At 63.6% G+C, this 25,350-nt stretch overlaps 1 protein-coding gene across 3 annotated transcripts; it reads left to right on the top strand.

Annotated features, from left to right (window-relative positions):
• The first annotated feature begins 624 nt into the window (after positions 1 to 624).
• Positions 625 to 25,235, top strand: DLGAP3 (DLG associated protein 3). 3 transcript variants are annotated; one of them, XM_061360813.1, is made up of 12 exons: positions 625 to 802; positions 14,366 to 14,449; positions 16,937 to 18,017; positions 18,873 to 19,078; positions 19,635 to 19,749; positions 19,870 to 20,104; positions 20,574 to 20,914; positions 21,022 to 21,107; positions 21,892 to 22,316; positions 22,573 to 22,664; positions 22,813 to 22,956; positions 23,393 to 25,235. In XM_061360813.1, exons 3-12 carry the CDS (start codon positions 16,995 to 16,997, stop codon positions 23,609 to 23,611), a joined length of 2,886 nt encoding a protein of 961 aa, XP_061216797.1. In that variant the 5' UTR covers positions 625 to 802; positions 14,366 to 14,449; positions 16,937 to 16,994; the 3' UTR covers positions 23,612 to 25,235. The 3 variants fall into 3 exon arrangements, with proteins under 3 accessions (XP_061216797.1, XP_061216800.1, XP_061216799.1); XM_061360816.1 differs by having other exon boundaries at positions 19,683 to 19,749; XM_061360815.1 differs by lacking the exon at positions 625 to 802 and adding an exon at positions 2,334 to 2,932.
• Positions 25,236 to 25,350: the final 115 nt, after the last annotated feature.

The raw sequence follows: 25,350 nt of genomic DNA on the forward strand, positions 1-25,350 counted from the left end.
TGGGCTGTGTCCCACCGCGCTTGGGGCAGGGGCTCCCTCACACCACGGCGGCAGCTTCATGCCCAGTGTGACACCAGTGCCAGGCACGTGCCATGGCTCCCACCACCGCACAGCAATGCATCAGCCAGGTTATTGTGCTGCTGCACTCCTAACCCACGCATTGCCATTAGTACTGGTGCTGTTGCTGTTATTATTGTTATTAGCAAATTGCACAGTGTGGGGCGAGGGTGGCAGCCACCGAGCCCCCCTCGTCTGCTGCATCCTTGGGGCTGTCCCGGTTACCAGGGGCTGTCCTGGTACCCCCGCACATCCCGGGCAGGCCGGGTACCCCCAGGCACGGGTGAGTGGCGGGTCCCAGGGTGCCCCCGCTGCTCACCGCTGGGTACCACCTCTCCCGGTAGCAGAACCCACGCCCCAAGCCCCGCCATCGGCATCTGCCGGCCCCGCAGCCGCCCCGTCCCGTCCCGTCTCCCCGCTCCGCGCCGCTCCTCGGGGCCGGGGTCCGGGGTACCGGGAGGCGGCGGCAGAGCCGCACCGGAGCCATCTTGCGCCGCCGCCGCCCGCTCTGACTCCCGGTGAAAATCCACCGCCGTGTCTTGGCTGTGCCGCGGCGGCGGCGGCGGCGGCCCCGCTCCGCTCCGCACCGCTCCGCTCCGCGCCCATCCGCGCTGCACTGCGGGGCCGCCGCCACTCGCATGCTGCCGCCCGCCCCGCTCCCAACCGAGCCCCGCCGGGAGCAGCCGGGCCGGGCCGTCGGGGAGCCGCCCGGCCGCGGACGGAGGATGTAGGCAGCGGGAGCGGGGTAAGAGCTGCGGTGCCCGGTGCGGCACCGGTCCCGGGGGGATGCGGGGGGTTCGGGTCTCCCCATCGGGGCACCGGGACGGGAACCCATCCATCCCCGCCGTGTGCTGCTGCGGGGGGAGCTGTCAAGATGGCTGGGGGCATCTCAGCGGCACCGCGGTGCTCAGCTCAGGATCTGCCGGTGGGTGCGGGAGGAGGAGTGCGGGCATCCCCCATCTCCTGCTGAGGGAGGCTTTGGGGAGGGCGCTGAAGATCTTGGTTCCTCCAGCTTCCTCCCCAGGAGGCGATGTCCACCATCCCCAAGCATCCCTAAGCATCCTCAAGCATCCCCAAGCCATACAACAGCCATCCGGGTGCCCTCCCTCATTAATGGAGGGCTCTGGCCAGGGTTGGGCAGGCCCAGGACCCCTCCCCAGCCCGGTGGTCTCCCATCTGGCCAGCGTGGGAGGCAGGGAGGGTTGGCACTGGGTACAGGAGCCTCGTCCCAGCTGGGTCTGGGGCTGCCGGCGGGTGCTGGAGCACGGGCAGAGCTGTGGCTTCCACCGTGCATCCAGGCTCCATGGCAGAACCCAGCCTGGCAGGCAGGGGTTGCGTTCTGGGGGCCTGGGCCTGGGTGTCTCTCTTGTCACCTCCCTGGACGGTTGGGTTTTGCTGGAGGAGCCAATCTGGTCCCTCCACCCTGTGCCGAACCTGCAGAGCAAGTTGGCTCTGGGACCGCTTCATCTCCCTCCATCCCGTGACATCCAGCCCTGCACGTCGCCTCCCTCATGGGGTGCAGGGAGCCATGGGCACTGGGAGCTGTGGTACCAGCAGCAGGTCCTTGCCTGCTCCCGGGGGTGGGCACGGAGCCCTGAGCAGGCAGGAGGGGACAGAGCTGGGCTGCTGGGTGCTGGTTACCCCTGTGGGTGTCTGGACTGGGAGCAGGTGGCCCCAGGTGGTGTAAATCAGGGCAGGATCCGGCCAGCAGCACAGGTTCTCCTTTAGGAAATGGATGTAATTTCCCATCTCCCTCGGTTCCTGGTGCTCCCACTGTCCTCCCGCACACATCCACGGCTCCCAGCCCTCGGGCACCCTGTCTGCTGCGGGATGGAGTGTGGGGATGGCCACTGGGAGACCACAGCCACGCTGGGGAGGCTGGAAGGAGCACGTCAGCCCTTTCAAAGCGTTATTCAAGCACCAGCAGGGCTGACAGGGAGGAAAATCGCCATCAAAGGGACTGTGGAGCATCTGAGCTGGAGGGACCCGCTTGGCTGTGGGGGTGGTGAGTGTACTGGTGCGGGGCTGCGTGGGCATGAGCCGCGTGTGGGGCTGCTTTGGGTGTTGTTACCGCACCGAGCTTGGGCACCAGGAGCATCCCTGCTGTGGGAACGGGGTGACACAACCCTGGTGTCCCCATCCAGGCTGGGTGAGTCAGTGCTGAGCCCTCGCTGCCCGAATCTCTCTCCTGAGCGCCAGGGCTTGTGCCGTGTGGGCTGGAGGAGCAGGCACCAGCACCCCAGCAGCCTTGGGCAGGGCTGGGGGTTACTGGGGTCCTTGCTTCAGCCTCTCCATCACCAGCTCCGAGGCAGAGCCGTGCCAGGACCTGCAGGACACAGAGCCCATGCAGGAGCCCCCAGGCTGGTGCAGTGCTGGTGTGTGGGTCTCCATGGGTCTGCCCAGCCACGCAGGCAGGATCAGGCTCCACACTGAGGTCTTGTAGCGAGCGGTGCTGCTGCGGCTGGGGCTGGGGCTCCAGATCCAGGTTTTGCAGGCATTCCCGTCTCCCTGACAAGCTGATCCAAAACCCCGGATCCCACCCAGCCAGAAATTTGGATCTGGAGCCAAAGGTGACTCTTGGCCCTTATTGCTGTCACGGGCGAAGGTAAAATGTGGATCTGAGCAGTGCCACGAGGAGCCTGGAGCCAGCTCAGGAGCTGAACGCGGGGCTTGGGCTCCTTCTGCCCATCACAACGGGTTCCTGAAATAGCCTGTTGAAGAGCAGAGCCGGCAGGGGCCGAATGAGAGGGCTCCAGGGGGGTGGGAGCCCCACCACGATCCTGGCTGCTGCTTCAAGACGCTGGCAGCCAGCAATAATAGTAATGCACGGTTCCATTGCCGGCAGAGAGCAGCGCTGGAGAGCTAAGAATAGCTGGTGAGACATGCCAGCAGCCGGGGGATGCGCGGGGAGGGCCGGGGGCCGGACGTGTCCTGGGGACATCCCGGTGATGGGTGGATGGGGGTGGCAGGGGGGGGACATCCCTTTGGTGCAGGGGGCACTGGGCACGGCGGGTGGCAGAGGAGGGGGACACGTGCAGAGCGGTGCTTGGTGCTGCTGCCCCTGCATAGTGCCCATCAGCGTGGCCTTGGGGCTCTGCCAGCCCCGAGAACTGGGTGTAAAGCCAAAGTGGCTTCAGGGCTGCGGCCCTCTCAATGGCCCTATGATGTTCAGTCCCCCTGTGAGCAGCAGCACGGGGGGGCACCCCAGGAGCCAAGGAAGGGGACAGGCTGTGAGCTCAGCACCCCACACTCACCTCCCCCAAGCTGGGCAGGATCGAGTCCCTTCTGCTCCCCCAAGCCAGGCAGGATTGGTCTCCTGCTCCCCATGCCCAGCGCCCAGCAGCTCATCCCCAGGGCCATATGGCACCAGCCCGGCCATACCGGCCATGCAGCGAAGCCATAGGGAGGCTGGGTGCTCCCTGCCTCCATGGCGCTGGCACATGGCAGCGGAGCAAGAGCCCATGAGATTAGGGAGAATGAACTTGTACCTTCCTTGTTTCTGTGGGGCCAGGGGTGCTGAGGATGCTCAGTGTCCCCTTCCCTGTGCTCCTGTGTCAGTGCCCCCCGCATCCAGCTCCCTCCTCCCCAAATGCTGGAGCAGGAAGGAGCCATCACATGGGAGAAAGCTCCTCTTGGAGGAGGCTTCTCCTCGTCTTTGTCTGCTGCTGCTGGAGCAGGGAGCTGCTCTGTGGGTCCCTTTGATGCCCCGGGGAGCAAGTGGCTCAGTGCCGGGGGACCCGAGTGTTGTTTGGAGCCTGGAACATCACCAGCACCCACAAACCATGCAGGGAGGGAGCCAAAGCCACAGCCCGGTGCTGGTGGGCACGGGGGCTGCCATGCAGTGATACTGTGCTGGTGGTGCCGGCTGCTCCTGGCAAGCGCCGAGTGCTGATGCTGCTTTCCTGGGGCTCATTCTGTGTTGCTCCCGGGGGGCTGGTGGGAGCTGGGCACCATGCCCCATCCTGGTGCAGTTCCACTGCAGCCAAGTGCTGGGTTTGGCTCCTTCCCCGGCACCAGGACCTGGTCGGCAGCGAGTTGTGGCTCTGAGCGAAGCCAGGGGATGCAAACACTTCCCAGCGCTGCCAAGCCCCAATTAATAGCCTGTGAATCATGATGCCATTGGAAGAGCAGATGTTTGCGGTGTGCTTGCCAGTGCTCCGTGTTTCACCAAGGGTTTGTTTGGCCTTAAACAGGCAGCTTCGGGCCCCAGGCAGTGGTAGGAGCCCCGCTCCCTGCCTGGCCTCTCCTCGGCAGGGCAAGGAGCTGTTTGGGCTGGGAATTAGCTGGAGTTTCTGGTGGGCAGAGCGGAGCAGAACAGCCTGTCTGTGGGTGTGTGGGGGTGCAAGAGGACTGTGGGAGATGGAGGTACCAAATCCCGGAGGGATGCCCAGTGGGGGACCTGCTGGTGTCCCATCCCTGGCACTGAGGGGCAAGGAGGGGCTGTGGTGGAACCAGGGGTCCCTGGTTGGGGGATGATGGGGCTGTTAATGGGGAAATGCTGCATGTGTTGGATGGGGATGTCCCTGCCATAGCAGTGCCAGCGATGGGTTCTGTGTTTCATGTCACAACATTCACCTGCTCGGGTCTCTTCTGGACCCTCTCTGGGTGGGGGGGAGCTCAGGACAGCCCCACGCCAGGGGTGCCAGTGGGTTTGTGGGTGTCGGGGAGCTACACGTAGAAAACAGTGGGGGGGGGGGGTGTGGGGGTAGTGTGGGGTGGGAACGATGGGGCTGTGGGGCGCGGTGCACATGGGTGCAGCGGTGAGGAGCAGCCGTGGGTCCGTGATCCATCCCTCATCCCTCATCCCTCATCCCTCATCCCTCATCCCTCATCCCTCCTCCCTTCCTCCCTCCCTCCATCCGGTGGGCGGTGCGTGGGCAGCCCCTTCCCGGGGGCGCACGGGGGTGTGTCCCCGGCGCGTGGGGACGCGGGATCCGCCACCGCCGCCTCGCCGCAAGCGGGACGGTGCCGGCGCGGGCCCGGGAGCGCGGCCGTGACCGCCGGGGGTGGTCCCGTGGAGGCCGAGCATGGGCAGCCCGCAGGGATGCTGTAGGGAGAGAGCGCATCCGGCCGCCGCCGCCGCCGCACTGCTCCGGTGCTCCCAGGCGGACCCGATGGCTTAGCAGCCCGCGGCGCAGGGTGAGTGCGATGGTGCGGGCAGGAAGAGGGGGTGCCGGGCGGGATGGGAGCGGGTCCGGCTCCGTGTAGGGGGGTCCATGCCCCGCAGAGCCCCTCTCGTGGGAGAACCCCACCAGTGCCGGCGCAGCCGAGTCCCCCCGCAGCAGAGCGGGAGCCCCCCGGCAGCCTTTGGAGCTGCTGCTAACCCCTTCCTGCCCGAACCCTCCTCCTTGGCAGCCACCTCCTCGTCTCGGTGTGCAGCGTATGGCTCCCGGCCAGCCCTCGCCCAGACAAGCCTCGGCACAGCCTCGGAGCACACGGAGCCGGGATGGGGAGCTCCCAGCCTCCCTCTCCTCCCTTTCCCCGCTGGGCTGCACTGGGCTAGGGGCTGTGCCATGGGAGCAGGGCTCCCGGTGTGCTGGGGCTGTGAACGCTGGGGCTCCCAGGGTTGGAGCCCATGGGGAGCCCCGGCTCTGCCTGCCAGACGGCCCCGCTGCTGCGGAGCGGCACAGCCGGTGCCGGCATCTGTGCTTCGAGCCCTGCCTGCGTTCAGTTCCCTCCTTGGCACGGCTGCAGTGACAGTTGGGTCCCTCTGTACCTCCCCGTGGATTTCCCCCGCCACCTTGCTCTCCGGGACACCAACCGGTAACGTGCGGTGTGCTTCCTTGCGGGGGAAACTGAGGCAGAAGGAGGGAGGTAGCAGAGCCCTCTCCCCACTCCCCCGCTCCCCAGGCTCGATCCCACGCCTCACCCTGGGTTGCCTTTTCCTGCCAAGTGTTGCCAGGAGCCCGGGGGGAGCGAAGGCGTCCTGGGACACAGCTCCCGGCCCCGTCTGCCTGGGGCCTGGAGCCGCCCGGCTCCTCCTGTCGCTGCTTGGCTTGGCGCGTCCCTGGCCTGGGGCTGCTGGCGGGGCAATGGGGCAGCTGAGTGTGGTTCGTGCTGGTGGTGTTGGTGGTGGCCATGGTGGCAGTGGTGCTGGTCCCCCCATTATTACCCCACGTGTGATCGCTCCATCATCCACTGCATGTCCCAGCCCGCGGTACTGGTGTGCATGCTGAGGCTTGGGGGTGACCCCGCCTGCCCCTGTCCCTTGATGTGCAGCAGCTCCAGACAGGGCTGGGCAAGCGCCCCAGAGCCGTGCCCGCCACCAGGCGCTGGTAATTGCCCCGCTGCACAGGTCGGACGGGGACGGGGACGGGGCAGGGCGCCCGGGGACACCTCCCGAGCCTGAGGGCTTGGGTGCTGCTGGCTCTGGGTGGGGGGCTCGGGGCAGCGGGCCCAGGGCGGTGCTGATGGGGACGCTGTGCCCACCCCAGCAGGGCGCTGGTGCCATGCAGATGAGGCTGCGGGAGCGGCTGATTGAAGGGCCCTGCCCCGCCTCGGAGTTGCAATCAAAGATGCAAATGGCTCCTGAGGAGGCCACTGAGGGCTATTAATAACGGGGGTGAGGCTGGGAGGGAGCTGTGCTCCTTGGAAGGATGAGGCGCTGGCTCTGCTTGTCCCAGGCACCCACCTCCCCGCTGGAGGGTGACCCCTGTGGGCAGCCCATGGACACCGGGTATGGCTTTGGCCACCCTGACCCTTTGCAGGGCGGGTGTTGCCTGTTTGGTTCCTGCCCAGTGCCAATGGTGTTTGTGTCTGTGCAGAGCAGCCAGGAAACCCCATGGACATCCCATTGCTGAAACTGCAGGGCTGAGGTTGTCCCCCATGGGGGTCAGACCTTAAACAAAGGTCCCTGGGGTGCTGCTGGGGGGTCACTGTGGCTTGGTCTGGTGGGGGGAGCTTAGCATCACCGTTTGGATGAAGGGAGGCAGGAGGGGATTGGGGAGGAGGCCTCCTGCCCCTAATCCTTTACTTTGTGCTTTCACCTCCCCTTCTCCTGGTTTCCTCCTGTTGCCATTAAGGCACAGGATGGCCCTCTCCTGCCAGCTCCAGTGGGAGCATGAGGTGGGCTCCCACTGTGGTGCTGGGGGGGACCATGCTGTCCCCAGTGTCCCCAGATGGGGGTCTTGGTGTATTTGGGCCCCCACTGCAGCCCACTCTGCCCTGTCTGATGGGTCTGGGGAGCTGAGAGCCGCCTGGCTTTGGAAAATGGTGTAAGTAAAGCTGGAGACAGCAGTAACTAATTATTTAAAATCTGAGCCTGGCATAATTAGCCCAATTAACAGTCTCAGGTGATGTCTTCTTCCATCTGATAACGGCCTGAGGAAGAGGGGAATTAATTACCCCATCACTCTGACGTTTGTAGGTCACTGCTGGCTCCTTGTGCCCATCCGGGTGGGAGCAGGGCTGGTTTGGGGGTACCCATCCCTCTCTGTGCACAGGGTCTGTGCTTTGGGGTCTCATTGCAGGGAGGGGGGCTCTGGGTGAGCCCAGGCACTAGCCAGGGGTGATGGGGTTGGGGGAGATGCCGTGGTCTGAGCCTGGGGTGATGGACGGGGCTCGGTGTCCCCCGGGAGCGCCACCAGCGCAGGTTCCTTGGTGGAAGATGCTGTAGGCCTTTAAGGTTGCTGTGGAAACGGTGGTGCTCGGTACCAGGAGGAGCCTCCTGCTTCCCAGGCAGGGCCCCCCCATCACTGCAGGAGGGGGACCCCCATTCCCTCTCTTGAGGCCACACAGACCCCTCTGTCTGGGGAGGGACGTGGTGTCACAGCCGTGCCCGTGCAGGTGGGTGGCACTGGGTGTGCACTCCCCATGGGCTGGGCCCCCTCCACCATGGACCCCCCAACCCCAGCCGGTCCTTGCCATGGCCGGTGGTGCACATGAGGCATGCACACGCGTGCATCCCTCCGTGGCACAGGGTGCGGAGCGTGCGAGGCTGAGCCCAGGACCCGCTCGGTGAGGCCCCGGTGCTGCTCTCAGGTCCTGGAGTTTTAATGAGGTAAACGGTATAAAAAGCTCCATTTGCCCTAAATGCCCATCTCTGCGTGAAGCTGCTGCCGGCACAGCCTGGGTCCAGCCCGGGCGCTGGGCTGGGGGCTATGGTGCTGGGCACGTGGCAGCGGCAGGAGGAGGAGGGGGATGAAGGCGTTTTAGCACATTTGCAATCATTTCCCTCCTCCCCCCTCCAAGTTTACAGCTTACCTCAGCGCCTTATCAGCCTCCAATCTCATTAAATCAGGCAAATTGTAGCATCTGATATTTGATGGAGATGAAGGTGTGCGCCCAGACTCTATAATTATCAGCAAGGATGTATTTACAATACCTTGTTGCTAGTAAACAGAAAATAACTTCAGATCAAAGCGCTTTTACAGGGGAGATAAATCCGCTGGTAGAGCCCTGCTGCGGCACAGAGATGGCGGTGCCCGGGTGGGCATCACATGGGGGTGACACATAGGGATGTCCCTGCTCCCACGTGGGGCCGTGTGCTGGGGCCATCCCCATGCTGCTGCCCTGTGCCTGGGTCTCCCTCGCTGGCATCCTCGTTGGAACCCACCCCTCCAGCCAGGGATTTCCACCCTGGAGCCCTCCCCAGCGCCTCTGCTGAGGCAGGACCGGGATTTATTGGCTCGGGCGTGCGAGCGGCGGCCGGAGCGCTTTGCCCCTCGCTCTGTCCCCGCTGCGGATTACCGATGCGCTGACGCTGGTTTATTGCTGCCTGAAGTGGATTTATCTGTGCGGCGGGGCCCGGGCTTGCTGCCGCTGTAAATCACTGCAGCGCGGTCAGAGCGAACCGGAGCGCGGTGCCTGCATCCCATCGGGCTGGGGTGTTCCAGCCTTCCCAGGGGGGTTCAGGATGGGCTCCCTGCGGAGCCGCGCACTGCGCTGCTCAGCAGCAGGCACAACCCCTTCCCTGTGTCAGCCTCCTGCCCGCTGGAACAGGGATAAAATGGTGATAATGCTGCAGACGTCCTCTGGAAAGGGCTCTGAGGCAGATGAAAAGCCCTACTTAAGAGTGAGGCCATTATTATTAATAACTCAGAGCAAGGCTGTAAATTCAGCCGACACAGCTATTATGGGAAATGAACCTGCTCCTGTGCTGGATGCAAGCCTGCCCAGCGTGGGATGGGGACACGAGAGCAGGGCTGGCTGGGTTGTGTCTGCAGCCATTCGGGCAGCATGGCTGGAAGGGGCAACAGCTCTTGACAGGCATTTGGTTCTCTGGGATGGTTTCTCTGCTTTTTAGGCAGGCCGGAGGTGCGAGGGAAGGGACTCGGAGCAGGGGTCTCCCCCCAGCAGGAAGCAAGGTGGCTCAGCTTTGATACAAGGCTGAGGCCTGGCCGAAACTCAGCACAGGGGTGACACTGGCTCTCAGGATGAAGTCTGGATGATGGAGCTCCATCAGCTCCACTGGCTGATGAAGGGGGGATGGACCATGATGCTGCATGACGAGCAGGACCTGCTGTGACCAGCCTGGCGCAGGCTGGCTGAGCCCATTTAGGGAGCATCCATGGGAATATCCCATCCATGGGGATTTTGCACCTTGGCAAAGGTTATATGGAAACAGAAGTAACCCAGTGCCAGCCCTCACCTGGCACCTGTAGCCAGGTCAGCAAAAGGCAAAGGGCTGCTGCAGTCCCTGCTCCAGCTCTGGCATGTGGCGGGCAGCCCTGGGGCCGGGGGGATGTGGGTGGCAGCTCTGGGTGTGGGGCCGGGCAGGGGGTGCTGTGGGGTGCAGGGCTGTGGCCATGGGCTCACGGTGCTGCCTGCACCTGGCTCGGGAGCTTCTGCGGGGGAACGAGCTCTGATATAAATATCTTCGTGCTCAGCACACGACCTACTTTCCAGACAATGCCATTAGCCTCCCGACTCCCTCATTCATCTTCCACTGTCCTCCCCCAGCCCGCCCCGTGGCAGCACCCGCGCCGCTGCTGCGCTCCCAGCCATGGCGCGGTGAAGCAGGATGGGTGCCTGCCTTGGTGGCACCATAGGGGCCCCCATGGTGGGGCTGGGATCCTCTCCCAGTGGCTGGGGGGGGGGTTTTTGCTGCCTGGCTGCTGCACTGGCCTCACAGGGGGTGTCTGGGTCCTCTTTGGGGTTTCTCCGCCCCATCCTAGAGGGTGCTCAGCTCCGTCATCCCTCCCTGCTGCCTCCAGGCCCATTCCCTGGAACAGTCCTTGGCAAATGGCCTCATCCAGGGATAGCCTTGTTGGGGACATCCTTGCCAGGGCAGGGAGCAGCCAAGTGTTGGCTCTGGGCTGGCCCATGGGCAGCGTGTGGGGACCAGGTCCCCCCTGAGTCCCCCAGAGCATCCCTGGCACTGGAGCCACTCAGGTGGTTTATCCCAAGGGAGCTCCCACGTGGTGGCAGGAGCTGTGCTGCTCCGTTGGTGGGGTTAGGGGCAGAGGGTGCCTGGTCCTGGTGGCAGCCCTGGAATCATTGTTCCCCTTAGAGCTGGAAATGCCTCCCTGGAGGCAGGGCAGCCCCAGCTTGATGCACAGCTCCCGTGCCCCTGGGGCTGGGCCCCCGCTCCTCCCTGCAGCTGGGATTCAATATTCCATGTGTAGTGCTGCTAAATCCTGCAAATCTCTTCTATCTCTGAGCTCCTGTCACAGGAATATCAGTGCTGTAATCCCTGCAGGGCCCGTCCCGCAGCCCTGCGCAGCTCCCCAGACCCTGCAAGCGTTCACACACCGTGGAGATGTGCCATGGGTTAGTGGTGGCCTTGGCAGTGCTGGGTAAAGGTTGCACTTGGTGATGTTAAAGGTCTTTCAGTTCAGTTGATTCTCTGATTCCATGACCACGCTTCCTTTTCCCCACATCCTCCCATGAGATGCTTCAGAGGCTGGTGATAGAGCAGGACCTGGTGCCTATGGCAGAGCCCCATCACTGCCCCTGCCTGTGCTGCCTGCTGTGAGGGCAGGCACCGTGCCCATGCTGTGTGTGATGGGGATGCCAGCACCCAGCGTGGTCCCACCAGAGTGTTCCCCATCGCTGCTGTGCCCCCGCTCACCCTGCACCCCCTCGCTCTGCCCTGGGTGGGGGCTGTGCTAAGAGCATTCTGCAGAATTACGTAGTTAAATATTTAGGTTTTCATCAGCTTTGCAAATTAAGCCCATCCATTAAAGCAGCAGTTTGGGTCCTCCGCTGGTGAGCGGGGACTGTGCTGGGCCCCAGGCTCTGTGTGCCCATCCCAGCCCTGGCCCTGAGGGGACCCACAGGTGGGATGCAGGCTGGGAATGGGGCACAATGGCCCAGAGCATCCCTACCAGCACAAGGACCAGTGGCTCTGCTTCCTCACCATTCCCAGGTCCTGCTTGCTGGAAATCCTGGCCCCTGCAGCCCTGCTGCAAGAAGAACCGTGGGCTGGGATGGTGTTGCAAAGGGAAGTGGTGGGGGTGGGTGTTACTTGAGCAGGAACGGGCAGAGATCATCACTGCTGCTGTGCTTGGTGCTAACACCGCGCTGCCCTGAGCTCCCAAAGCGGCTTTGGAGTGATCCCTGGCTTAAGTCATTACACTGTGTTCGGGGATGTAAGTGGCTTTTTAAGCCCAGGCAGCACGGCCCGTCCTGCTGATGGAGCAGGGAGGAAGAAAAGGCACAGCCTGGGGCATGCATGGGGGGGCTGCCATGGGGCCCAGATGCCTGGAAAGGGCCCTCTGATGGGGCAGGTCTAACTCCTGGGGATGCCCAAAGCCCACTGCCTGCCTGGGGCTTTGATGGGCACTGGAGCAAGGTGTCCACCTGGGATGCAGGCAGAGCCCCAGGGGGATGCCTCTGCTCATCCCTTCCCTTTGCTGCAGGTGAATATTGGGTACGTTGGTTTGGTGTCAGCTCTCTGTCCCATGGGGCTCCCTGTGGTCACCTGCGTGTCCCCCCCTTCCCAAGCACTGGAGGGGCACTGGGGTAGCGTGCTGGCTGCTGCTGGCCCCTGGCAGCATGGGCAGATGTCGAGTGCATCCATGGGAGGAAAGCTGTCCATGGGCATAACCGGTGAGGGGTGCTCATGCGTGCAGTGCAGTGCCCATGAACCCTGCAACAGCTGGAGTGGGATGGGGTCCCCAGGGCCTTGCTTGGCCTGGGGGTCCCTCCAGGGTGGTCTCCCAACCCAGTTGGCTTCTGCTGTTCTGGCTGTGGGGTCTCACCTCTGGCAGGGGGTCCCATGTGTCGTGTCCCAGCCCCCATGGGCAGGACGAGCATCGCTGCAGGGCTGAGGGGGCTGGAGGTGTAGCTCACCCTGCCACCCCTGCCTCCACTTGCTCCCAGCCATGGATGTTGGCACGGCCCCTTCCCTGTGCCACCTTTCCTTCTAAGCCAACCTCACTGTGGGCTCTGGCTGCCGGCCCCGTCCTCTCGTACAGGGCTTTTGAAGAAGTGGCTCTTCCATCAAGATCCAGGTCTGGGCTTTGTAGGGATGCAGCACCAGGCTCCCTTCTGCACTGGTTCTGTCCTGGCAGCTCTGAGATGCTTTGGCTCTCCAGGGCACCACAGAGCGTGGCTCCTGCCCTGGGGACATTGGCACTGGGTACCAGGGTGTCCGGGCTGGCCCTTGGATGAAGGGGTCCTGCTCCCTGCAGCCGCCGCCGCCGGAGGCACGTGCGCTGTGCCAGGGAGTCCCGGTGCTGGCGGCCGTGCGGGATCCCTGGCAGCTGGGGCGCGTCGTGGCCGTATTTCCTCGCTGTGCTCCAGGAGTAATTGCTCAGAAGGGGATTTGGGGCAAGTCCCATCCCTCTCCCGCCATGGTAATGAGTGAAGAAGGCTCAAAGACAAATGGCTCATTAAGAAGCAGTGCTGCATTGCAGGATTTTTCATCCCACCAACCGCTGCATCAGCAGAGGCAGCACCTCTCACGCTCGCTCTCCCCACCCCTGGAGAAGGATCTGCCAGGCAGCCAGTGCCAAAATTAATCTTGTGCTTAATAACCTGATAACCTCCCCTCCCGCCCGACGGCCTCTCCTCAGCATCCCTGTGCCTGGAGGCAGCGCTGGCTTGAGCCTGGGGGCGCTGGTTTGGTACCTGGGAAGCGCCCAGTGAGGAGCCATGTGCAGGGAAAGGGCTGAGCATCGGGGTGCCAGGGTCCCCCCAGCCCGGCTCCAGCAGCCGCTGTCGGCAGCCTCAGTAAATGCTTCTCACCCCCCTCACCTTCACAATTCCTCAGTGGGTGTTTGCCCTTCATGACTTGCCCAGCATCTTGCCTTATCCCTTATTGCCAGCGGCACCCAGTCAGTTCCTGCCCCTCGCAGCCCTCCCACCTGCAGCCCCTCGGTTTTCTTCTATTAGCAGGAATCGGGTTTCATTTTGGGATTGCATCGAGCGCATTTGCTGCGATCTTTGCACCCTGCTCGCTCCCCTTCCCCTGGCCAGCCCGTACCCCACGTTCCTGGGGTACCAAACCTCTCCCTAAGCACTCTTCCTGCCTGACGTGCCCAATGAACATCAGCGAGCTTCTTGCAGCTAATTCAACTTTTAAGAAAATAATGACTCGGCGCAGAATTTTGTGCTAAATTAGGCAATTTCTCACTAAGCCCCTCTCATTTTATATTTTTTTTTCCAGGCTGAGTAAATTTTACTAATACAGCCTAATAAAATAACAGAGCAATTAGTAATTAAATAAAATGTTTGCTTTCCACAACCCTTCTCGCTTACAGTGAGCTGGGGGAAAGTCAACAGATTAGGAGCGCAGTGGGAGCGACCTGGCGATATTCCCTATGTGTTTTCCTCCCATGGCCCTAGTTCAGATCCGCTCAGCTCCTGAGTGGGAAACCCACTTCAGGGCCCTTTCCTGTCCCCCAGGCTCCAGCTCGTGTGCGGTGCCGGGCGCTCCCGCTGCGCGTTTGTTCTCTCCTGCTTTCATCCCCGGCCGCAGAGCCCCGCAGCAGGACCCGCGCTGCCAAACCCTTGTGCTCATTTGCCGAGCAGAACGGGCCGAGCTCCCGCCGGTGCCGGGCCAGCGGCGGGGATAAGATCCCTTTGCTCCCACCGGAGAGCCGGGTGGCAGGAGGAGGCTTTGTGGAGCATATGGCTGGATGCGGAGCAAATCAAAGTCAATGGCGAGGCGGCCGCTGGGCCAGCTCTGGCGCCCGCTGGCAGGGAATTGCATAAGAGGATGGGGCTGGGGATGGTTTTGGGCTAAGCTGGGCAAAACACGTGGCTGAGCCGTCCCCGTCACTGCTGGTGCGGGGTGGCCTCCGGGGAGCAGGGAAGGCTGGGCTGTGTGAGAATGCACAGGGAGTGGGGTCAGGCTGGTTCTGGGGAGGAGCATCCTTGCTCTTCCTCCCTGGCCTTCATCCCCTTTGTCTTGCTCCCCCAGAGCCTGCTGCCCCCAGGAGATCCAGTGTGGAGGAGCCATCGGTGGCTGGGGCCATGAGGACAGCATCCCCCTGAGCGCAGGGCGGTAAGTACCACTGATGGGCTTCACCGGGACCCTGCACATGCTGCCCGTGGAGTGGGGGGGTCAGGATCCCCAGGTACGGGTCCATCAACCCCAGCTCTTGGGGTTTGACCTGGAAATGTTGGAAAACCCAGCCTAGCCCTGTGCTAGGTGGTTTCCTGCACCCAGAGGTTGTGGTGGGGGTTTGCAGTCCCATCAGCTCCCCACTGCTAGTCCTGAAGCTGGAGGAAGGCTGGGGGGCCCCTGGGTGCCACAAGGTCCCAGGAGAGATCTGGTTCCTGCTGGGGCTGCCCCATGTCCCTGGGCCCAGTGCGTTGCTGCCTCCAAGGCAGAGATCTCACTGGGTGGCTGCTGGGAAGCAGAACCGCCTCTGCCAAGTGCTCCTATGGGAAACCAAGCAGGAGGCTGGATTTCAGCGTGGCTGGGGGCTATGGGGCCCTTCTCCTCCCTGTGCTGACCCTCGTGGTGGGGAGAGACGTGTGGGGAGCAGATGTCAGCTGGGAGGTGGCACTGGGGAATCGCCGGTGGGAGTTTCTCCAGGCTTTGGGTGCAATAAAGGCAAGGAGTGAGTTATCTGCACTGGTAATTACGCTCTTCCAGTTTACCCTAGCACATAATCATGTGGGCGGTAGGTTCTCACTGGTGGTAATTACCCTGGTGTTAAATGGCACAAAATTCAGCCAGGCTGGGTTTGCCCCCCCCTCCCCCCCCTTTTTGAGTCCATGTTTTGGTGGCACAAATCCCTTCCTTCCCAAGAGATGTGCGGTGTGAGTGGCCTTCAGTGGGACACGGATCTGGCTGGATCCCCCTGTCCCACGTGGCAGCCTCCTGCCTGCAGTGCCCGTGCTGGACAGGACAGAGGAGCAAGCTTGACGGCTTTTCCTCCCTCTTCAAGTTTCAATGGGTTTGGGGACCCTGGGCCACGCTGCTCTGCTGAGACCCACAGCATCGCTCCCAACCCCTTCCCCATGCCCACAGAGGCACCAGTTGGTCCCTGGCCAGGGCTCAGGTGCTTGCATGGCTTTGGTGAGCTGGTTCCGGCCTGGATGCAGCATCCTTCACCATGGCTCATCCCCGTCCTCTGCCGTCTCCTGCTCCACCGGTGGCTGTGGGATTGCTGTGGCAGGGCCCAGCTTTGTTTAACTCCTGCCCTTGCTGCACACAGAGCCCCGCCGTGCCCGTGCTGGTGGCTGCGCCACTGTTCTGACTCCTTCTCCCCACTGCAGCAGCAGTGTTTGGATCACCGGAGAGCTTCCCTCCCCGAGCAGCTGATAGCTCAGCCTGCAGCGGTGGAGGCAGAGCCGGAGCCTGTGTGTCTGTGTGTCCATCCTGCTGCCGATCCCAAGCTCGGCCCCTGGCAGCAGCTGTCTCGGGAGGCTGCAGCATCCTTTGGTGAAGATGCAGCAACTGGGGAGCCTCGTTAGAGCTGGAGCACAAGTGGGAGGGCAGAGGGAGAGGCACAGGATGGAGCATCCAGCCTGGAAGGAAGGAGGCGGTGGAGGCTGATTAGGGCAGATGTGTTCCCCAGGCACTACTGCATCCAGTCTGCTGCATGCCACCAGCACACACATCACCTCCCACCCTGCGACCATCAGGGGCCTCCAGCCCTCTTCCCCTCCTGGCTTTCCCAGTGTCCCTCTGATCCCCACATGTCAGGCAGACCCCGTGTACATGGGGGCCATCCCATGGTCACCTTTTCCTGCAGTCAGTCTTAGATACGGGCTGCCCACAGCACCCTGCCTGCATATGGTAACAAGATCATTAACAACGCCTGTTAATTAGCTGAGCTACACTGGGGAATAAGTAATTTCCTCATTGACAGTCATACCAAAGGCACAGCCTTTGAGGACCATGAGGAAAACAAACCTCTGTGGGTGCACAGAGCTCCAGCGTCCCCAGGGCCAGCCTGGCTCAACCCCATCCATCCTCCTGCTTCGCTGTGGGGATGCCCACACGCAGCTGAGCCATCCCCGCTCCCTGGATCCCATCCGTGGGGCTGGAAGGGCGGTGGGAGCTGGGGGGCAGACACTTGTGGGTCTCCCTCCATGCTGGGCACGGTGCAGGGAGGATGGGCTGGATGGAGACATCCGAGCGCGGCTCCCCCGCGGCAGCTCATTAGCAGCTCCGTGAATCGCAGCGGCTGAAAATCCCAGCCAGAGCCATCTCCTCATGGAGAAACACTTCATAATATTTGGTGTCGGAGAAGAAAACAACTTTGTGATGATGGCAGCGTGTCCTCCCTCGCCGTCTGCAGGCCCGTGCTGCCTGCGGCGCTGCTGCCGGCGCCTTCCCCTTCCCGCTGCCGGCACCGTGCCCCCCTTGCCCCATGCAAAACCAGGTTCCTGGCATTCCAGGGGCCCATGCAGGGCCAGATCCTGCCCTGGGAGCTTCCCAGCCCTCTCAGTCCGTTCCCATGGGGAAGCTGCAGTGTGTTCCTGGCAGTGGGGTGCAGGGGGGAGTGTGACGCTGTGTCTGTCCCTATCCCCGCAGATGAGCCCGCAGGGACGGCCCTGCAGGATGCCGAAGCTATGGGGCGGGTGCTGACACCATGAAGGGCTACCATGGGGAGCGTAGCCAGGTACAGCCCTCCTCCGGCCACCGCTGCCGCTGCATCCCTGAGGACTGCCAGCATCCCGCCGACTACATCCAGCACGGCCCCGAGGGCCGCCCGCCGTACCCCGTCAGCCCCAGCGAGCCGTGTTCCTTGGAGCATCCCTACTGCCCGGCGCGGAGCCCCGGCGCGGCCAGCGAGTGCCCGGGCGGGCCCTTGAGCGAGCTGCCCTCGGCCAGCGCCAGCAGCACCTTCCCGAGGATGCACCACGCGCAGCAGCCCTACGACTCCTGCGACGAATGCATGGCGACAGCAGCCCACCCCGCCAGCAAGATCAACCGCCTGCCCCCCACGCTGCTGGACCAGTTCGAGAAGCAGCTCCCGCTGCACCACGACGGCTTCCACACCCTGCAGTACCCGCGGGCCGGCGGCGCCGAGCCCCGCAGCGAGAGCCCCAGCCGCATCCGCCACCTCGTCCACTCCGTCCAGAAGCTCTTCGCCAAGTCCCACTCCCTGGAGGCGCCGGCCAAGCGGGAATACAACGGTGCCAAGATGGACGGCCGCGGGGACGGCTACCACCACCACCACCATCACCACCACCATCACCACCACCAGTCCCGCCACGGCAAGCGCAGCAAGAGCAAGGACCGCAAGGTGGACTCCCGGCACCGGTCCAAGATGATGGGCTGGTGGAGCTCCGACGACAACCTGGACAGCGACAGCAGCTACATGGTGTCCGGGCGGCACGCTGCCGACCAGGGCACCCAGTACTGCGTGGACGCTCCCGAAAGTGCCTTCAGAGACTTGACCTTGAAGAGTCTAAAAGGCGGCGGGGAAGGAAAATGCCTGGCTTGTGCCGGCATGTCCATGTCTCTGGACGGCCAGACAGTCAAGAGGAGCGCCTGGCACACCATGACCGTCAGCCAGGCACGGGAAGCCTACCCCAGCGCCGGCAGCACCGAGAAGACCTTGATGCTTCAGGAATCAAAGGCCAAAGACCGAGCGTACCAGTACCTGCAGGTGAGGGGCTGGGCAGGCGCTGCCACCCCAGGGGCTGTGGCTGGTGATGCCATGGGGTGCCCCCAGCGCTGGGACCCCAGAACCCCAGGGCCCTGTGGGGATGCTCCAGCTCTGCCCCGTGTCCTGCGTTGGTCCCTGCTGTCCCCCATCTGCCTCCTGCCCTGTACCTGATGGATTTGGGGCTCTGCTGGCTCGGCGGCCCCTCCTCTGCTCCCTCCTTGTGGCTTTTATCCTGCTGGTGCCTGGCTGGGTGCCTCCCCTGCCTCGTCACCGGCTCCCTTCTAGGTCACCCCCCTTCCAATTAAAATCTAATTAACTTTCCTCTTCCTTTCCCGGGGGAAGGAGACAGGGATTGGCAACACTGCGCTGGGCAGGGGAGGGGGGTGGCCGGGGCCCCTCTCTGCCATTAGCAGGGGCATCTGGGCAGGGGGCTGGCCCCATTGCCCTCCCCATGGGGCTCGGGGGACACCATCCCCCTGCCACAGCCCGGTAAGGACCCCGTGGTGCCGGCGGGACCAGCGGCTGGTGGCTGTGCTGGCATGGGTGGGATTTGGCCCAGCCGTGCCTGCCGGGGGGGCTGTGAGGTGGGAAAGGCTGCGTTGTCCCGTGTTGTAGGAATGGGACTGGGCACAGGGAGCTGTAGCTGCTGGGGGGGCTCAGCTCTCTGGGTTTAGGGGCTCTCTCAGAGCACTGGGGTGCGGTGGGGAGGGCAGGGGGTTGTGCCAGTGCAGGCGCCAGCCTTGTGTTTGCACGCCAGGGCACAGGGCGGCACAGGCCATGTGGCAGGCACGGGGTTGGTGTCCCCACCACGGGACCGCAGCCACTGCATCTGCCCACGCTTGCCTCCCGCTCCAGGTGCCCCAGGATGAGTGGAGCGGGTACCCGGCGGTGGGCAAGGACGGGGAGATTCCCTGCCGGCGGATGCGCAGCGGCAGCTACATCAAGGCCATGGGCGACGAGGACAGCGCCGACTCCGACATCAGCGCCAAAGTATTGCCCAGGGCGGCCACGCGGCGAGACAGCTACCGCCGCTCCTCCAGCGCCGACCAGGCCAGGACCAAGTAAGGGCCATCACCTCCCAGAGCCACCGCAGCACTGCGGGCAGCAATGGGGTCATGGGCTGCAGCTCCCTGGGAGGATGAGCAGCAGCATCCTTGCTTATAGCCCAGTGCAGCGGTGCTGAGCCCTGCCCCTGAGCTGTGGCTGCCCTTGGTGGGTGCTGGGATGGGCATGGCTGTGCTGGGCCTTGGGGTGGGACCTGCTGCTGCAGCCACATCAGAGGCTGGGGAAAGAGGCACGTTCAGGAGGAGATGACTGAAACGTGCCCAGTCCTGGAGGCACATTCAAAAGGAGAAGACTGGGACATGCTCCAGTCCTGGAGGGTGGTAGGCTGGCTCCTTGTTCCCATTCCCACTGCCTGGAGCAGGCACATACCTCTCCATCAGTCTTGCACTTCTGGGTGATGGCTCCATACCCCCAGGACAGCGTTTCGGGCAGTGAGGAGTGGGTGCAGTGGTAGTGGCCATAGCGAGCATCACTACGGCTGCGTTTCCAAATGCTCTGCTTGAACTTGTTGCTTTTGGTGCGATCCCTTCTATTCCCGCTGTCTCTCATTAGGTTTGCAAGTAGGCACTATTCTGATTCATATATCTGTAACTGTCCCAGCTGCTGCACGCCACCGCGAATGCTCCCGCGGGGACAGAGCTACGGGCGCTCCTTCACCACCGGCCAGGTACGGTCCCAGTGCCGCGGGGCACTGCCGGGGCAGGGAGGCGCAGATGTTCCCCATAGCATCTCCTGCCGCGCTCAGCCCCACCTCAGCACCCCCAGCCTCACCCGCTGCTCTCCCCAGATCAACGACGAGCTCAACCACCAGTTCGAGGCCGTCTGCGAGTCGGTGTTTGGCGAGGTGGAGTCTCAGGCCGTGGAGGCGCTGGATCTGCCCGGCTGCTTCCGCATGCGGAGCCACAGCTACCTGCGGGCCATCCAGGCCGGCTGCTCCCAGGACGACGAGTGCCTCTCGCTCTTCTCCATGTCAGCCCCCGCCGGGCCATCCATCACCAGCAGCATCCTGAAGCCCAGCACTTGTGAGTCCCGGGAGGTGGTGAGGGCTTGCTCATGCGAGGGACCCCCACATCTCCCTGCCTTCAGCTGGGAGCCTGCCAGGGGCTGCTGATGTCCTCACTCCTGCCCCAGCCCTGTACAGCCCTGGCACAGGGTGCGAGCATCCTGCTCCTGGCTCAGTCCTGGTCAGGGGGTGCTCTGTGCCCCCAGCACCTCTCTGCTGTTCCCTCCATCTCCCCACTTCCATCTGTGCCCCCTGAGGGTGCTGTGGGAACATGGCCAGCGTGGCTCTGGGGTGGTTTCCAGTGGGGATAAACAGGCCAAAAAGCTCCAGCCTGGATCTCATCCAGCTGAGGTGCAAACCTGGTGGGTTCCTGAGCCCCTGCTGCGGGAGGAGGTGGGCACCGTCCCCGGGGCCCCTGTTCGTGGCGGGCAATGAGCAAGTGTCTGTGTTTTCACGGTCCTTTTCATCCTGCGCCTCTCCCACAACAGCCTTCAGTTACAGAAAAGCTCCACCTCCCATCCCTCCAGGAACCAAAGCCAAGCCCCTCATCTCCGTCACGGCGCAGAGCAGCACCGAGTCTGCCCACGAGAGCTACCTGCCCGGCGAGGCCACGCGCGGCTCCGCATGGCCCAAGGACTCCGCGGCCCGCTGCAACTCGGCCGAGAGCCTGGACACCTCCAAGGTGACGTCCGTGGCCCTCGACCTGCCCCCGGTCCAGCCCCGTGCTGCTCCCAAGCCCTCCACACTCATCATCAAGGCCATTCCCGGCCGGGAGGAGCTGCGGAGCTTGGCTCGGCAGAGGAAGTGGCGTCCCTCCATCGGTGTCCAGGTGGGATTCGCTCCTCCCTGTGGGCTCCAAGCTGTCTCTGAGCCTGCCTGAGTGGCACGGGCCGCAGCGAGCTGCTGTACCAGCATCCTCCCTCTGTCCCTCGTCAGGTTGAGGCCATCTCCGACTCGGATACAGAGAGCCGGAGCCAGAGGGAATTCCACTCCATTGGGGTGCAGGTGGAGGAGGACAAAAGGTACCGCACGACCGGGCTGGGCTGAGACCTGCCACGCTCCCTGCACTGTGGGTCCCTGAGCAGCACACCCCATCACTGCCCCACAGCAGCTTGTCGTTCTCTCCTCTGGCTGAGACCCTCAGAGCTCAGCGCTGTCCCCATCTTGGGCAGGATCTGCCCTCCCTTTGCCCTAGTACCTCACTGCTGCAAGCAGACTGCCTGCTCCCCTCCCTGTGCTCGGGTCCCTTTTGCTGGGGCTCAGCCCTGAGATTTGCACACATGAAAGCTTTGGGCTTTCCTGCAGGTAAACATGACATTTTGGCTGGGTTGGGAATGCCGAGTGGCAGGACCTGCATGGCCTGCGGGAGGGGAGCTCCTGCAATGTGCCCACGCAGCCTGGTGCATGCTCTCCATCCTTGGTCCAGTGCTGGTAGCCATGGAAACGGGCTAAGAGCAGAGGAGATGAGGGACCAGCAGGTTGTGGCTGCTCAGAGCTGTTCCTGTGGCCCCAAATACTCCAGGATTCAGCTTGATACCGGCATCCCCAGCCCCATTGTGGCTGTGGGCATCCCTCACTCTACCCCTGCCCATCACGGTAACCAGCGAGGGGATGGAGCAGTGGGGTTGTCCTTGTTAGCTGCGGCTGCTGAGAGCTGTTCCCATGGCCCCAGATTCTCCAGACTGATCCCAGCATCCCCAGCCCCATCACGCCTGTGGGAATCACTGCCCCTGCCCAGCAGGGTGATGGGGAACTGGGGCTGCCCCTGTTGGCTGCAGGGTCCCCATGCGCTCCTGCTCCCCGCAGGCGAGCGCGCTTCAAGCGCTCCAACAGTGTTACAGCAGGCGTGCAGGCGGACCTGGAGCTCGAGGGCTTCACCGGCCTGGCCGTGGCCACCGAGGACAAAGCGCTGCAGTTCGGGCGCCCCTTCCAGCGGCATTCCTCGGAGCCCGAGACCGGCCGGCAGTACGCGGTGTACAAGACGGTGCACACGCAGGGGCAGTGGGCGTACCGGGAGGACTATCAGCTGCAGTATGACACGGTGGAGGTGCCCCGGCGGGATGCCTGGATGGAAAGGGGCTCCCGCAGCCTTCCCGACTCCGGACGTGCCTCCCCCTGCCACCGCGATGGGGAATGGTTCATCAAGCTGCTGCAGGCAGAGGTGGAGAAGATGGAGGGCTGGTGCCAGCAGATGGAGAGGGAGGCTGAGGACTATGACCTGCCAGAGGAGAGTGAGTCTGGGCGGGTTGTGGGGTCGGGAGACACTGGGACCACCTTGGGACCACTTTGGAGCATCTCCCCTGCCAAGGCTAAAGAAGTTGAGTGGGGACGAGAAACACCAGGAAACCCTTTGGGATTAGCGGGGTCTGGAGGAGGGAAGAGATGCCCAATGGGTTAGCGAGGTACAAGAGGGTGCAGGTCCCCACCATACGGGGACAGGCTCTGTGCCCCATGGGAGCGCTGACTGTCTGCTCTCCCCCCTGCCAGTCCTGGAGAAGATCCGGAGCGCCGTGGGCAGCGCCCAGCTCCTCATGTCCCAGAAGGTGCAGCAGTTTTACCGCCTCTGCCAGCAGAACATGGTGAGTGCCAGGCAGTGGTGCCAGTGGGAAAGGGACTTGGTAACGCCATGGGGACAGAGATCCCCCAGCAGCGAGGCAGTGGGATGACCACATGGTTAGCGGACATGATGTCCCACAGGGTGATGTGGATGACACTCTGTCCCCACAGGATCCCAACGCATTCCCCGTGCCCACCTTCCAAGACCTGGCCGGCTTCTGGGACCTCCTGCAGCTCTCCATTGAGGATGTCAGCATGAAGTTTGCAGAGCTCCTACAGCTCAAGGCCAACGGGTGGAAGATTGTGGAGCCCAAGGTAAGGGCAGGGCTCTGCTGTGGGTACTCATCCCTTGTCACTTCTCCCTACCTCCTCCTCCTCCTCAAGCATATCTGCACCCCAAACACCACTGCTTTCCTGGGCTGCTGCAGGGGACTGCTCTTAGCAAGCACTTGGAAAATAGAGGTGGAAAACACGAGGGTAAAGAAGGGGCGGTTTCCCTGCCATGGGCTCGCTGGTGTTTCTGGGCAGAGCTGCCTGCACAGGGACAGGCAGGGTCTTGGCACGGGCAGCCTGCGGCAGGAACAGATGAAAGGACATGCACTTGGTGCGCAGGAGGGTTTGTGGGGCCATCTCAGCATGGCTTTGGCACCCACCGTGCACGGAGGCGTCTCACACGCCTGCTGCCTGCGCTGCACCCACCGGGATGCCCGTTCCCGGAGATCCCATCCTGAAGCCGCTGTTGTCTGTGCAGGAGGAGAAGAAGGTGCCTCCCCCGATACCAAAGAAGCCGCCGCGCTCCAAGGTGCACCCGGTGAAGGAGCGCTCCCTGGACTCGGTGGACCGGCAGCGGCAGGAGGCCCGCAAGCGCCTCCTGGCAGCCAAGCGCGCTGCCTCCTTCCGCCAGAGCTCGGCCACCGAGAGCGCGGACAGCATCGAGATCTACATCCCCGAGGCGCAGACCCGGCTCTGACCGCAGCCTCCGCTTTTCTACCCGGACTGGACGGCGCGGCCGTAGCTCACTGTGACGGGGGCCGCGGGGACACCCTGGGGCAGCTCCTGGCCCCGCTCACAGCTTCTCTCTTTTCTATCTTAGACCTTTCGTGGATCCGACGGCGGGGGAACACAAGCCCGGTTCTGCCCCGTCCCATTGCCCCCCCTGCCCGCATGCCCCTGCCAGCCTCTCCCGGGGTCCGGGGCTCTCCCTCCCTCTGCCCTCCCTGGGGCCATGTCCCAGCTCTCAGTCCCCTTCCCACCCCTCCTGCACCCCCTCCCCAGCCTGTGCCCCCACTGAAAGAGAGGTGACCCCCAGCCTCTGGCCCCCTGGGCTGGAGGGGAGGGGGCTGCAGGCAGGCCCCCCCCAGCCTCTCTGTATTCAGTGCAATCCGCCCCAACCCAGTGGGGACGGGACCCCCAGCCCCACCAGCACCAGGCTTTGGGATGTGGCAGGGACACAGGGATCCTTTGCGCTGCCCCTGCCTGCCTCCGGCTCAGGTGCCACGGGGGACCCAGGGCTGCTTCCCTATATACATCTATAACTATAGCCTGAGGAATAAACCAGAAACTCCCCGTGCCCAGAGCTGTGTTCTGCCTGGCGGGATGGACCAGAGCAGCAGGAGCCCCCGGGCACGGCCCCGCTTCCCTCGCACGGAGCATCGCGATGCGCTTCTCCCCTTCCTGCTCAACCCTCCTTCCCCATCCATCTGTCCTCCATCCGCCCGTCCTCCCCTCCTGCCAGCCTGGAGTCTGGGAGCACCTCTGCAGCGCGGCACTAGCCAGGGATGGGGGATACGGTCCCCCTGTGCCTTGCCACCAATGGGAGCCACTTCCCAGTGTGTGAGCAAGGTGGTGGTGATGGGGAGACCTGCTTGTGGTGCCAGGGACCACCGTGGCTCTGCCGGTGGGTTGGATGGGAGCATGGACATGACCAGCAGCTGCCACTTGAGTGTGGGGCTGCTGGAGGTCTCCCTGATGGGTCACCGCTTCTCCCATGGGATGGGACACCCCAAGATGGGGCTGCCATGTGCTTGGTGCCCCCTGGTCCCTCTCTAAGCATCCTGTCCCCCCCAGTGTCCCTTTCGGTGGCAGAAGAGGGGAGAACCCCATCCCTGTCCCTCACCCTGCCACGCAGCATCACCAGCCACTCCCAGGCAGGGCCGGCAGGTGCCAGGAGCTCCTGAAATCCATGGCCAAACGTCTCCCAGGGCCCTGGGGCAGGGCAGCAGGATCGGAGGAAGCTGGGGGGGGGGGAGCATCTTGTGCCCCCCATATACCAAGAGGGGGCCAGGGCCAAGCATGGGGGTCCCTTGCTCCAGGGGGTTCTGTCGGTGCTGAACACTTCTGGGACGGCAGCGCCCGCTCAGCCACCCAAAGCCCTTTCCCTCCCTGCTCCCCCCGCACCCTGGATTTAGGGATGCCCCCGGGAAGGGCTCGCCTGCCCCGGCCAGCGCCGTGCAGTGACCGTGACACGTGGCTCCCTTTTTATTGTACCGAACCGAACCGAACCGAACCGCCGCAGTTAATAAAGATGACTTTGGTTACTCCGGGCCAGCGGCCGCCTCCCCGTGGGGACACGGCCGGCACCAGGCTCGCCTTTCCCCGTCTACTGCCCCTTCGTGTCGGGGGGGTGGGAGTGGATCTCACCGTAGGGTAGCTGGGGGGGTCTGCAGGGCATCCCATGGGGCTCTCCCTCTGGGTACTTGCATGGATCTC

The sequence above is a fragment of the Neopsephotus bourkii genome, unplaced genomic scaffold (genome assembly GCF_033783945.1).
Source record: "Neopsephotus bourkii isolate Nb327-2 ecotype Australia unplaced genomic scaffold, CSIRO-AGI_Nbou_v1 NB_1036, whole genome shotgun sequence".
In the NCBI taxonomy this organism is placed as follows: Eukaryota; Metazoa; Chordata; class Aves; order Psittaciformes; family Psittacidae; genus Neopsephotus; species Neopsephotus bourkii.

Excerpts from the sequence above, each read along its gene's own strand:
- DLGAP3 (XM_061360813.1), top strand. The coding sequence starts at position 16,995 with ATGAAGGGCTACCATGGGGAGCGTAGCCAGGTACAGCCCTCCTCCGGC. Across the intron at positions 18,018-18,872 it reads GAGCGTACCAGTACCTGCAG|GTGCCCCAGGATGAGTGGAG; the intron begins GTGAGGGGCTGG and ends CTCCCGCTCCAG. Across the intron at positions 20,915-21,021 it reads GTCCCTCCATCGGTGTCCAG|GTTGAGGCCATCTCCGACTC; the intron begins GTGGGATTCGCT and ends GTCCCTCGTCAG.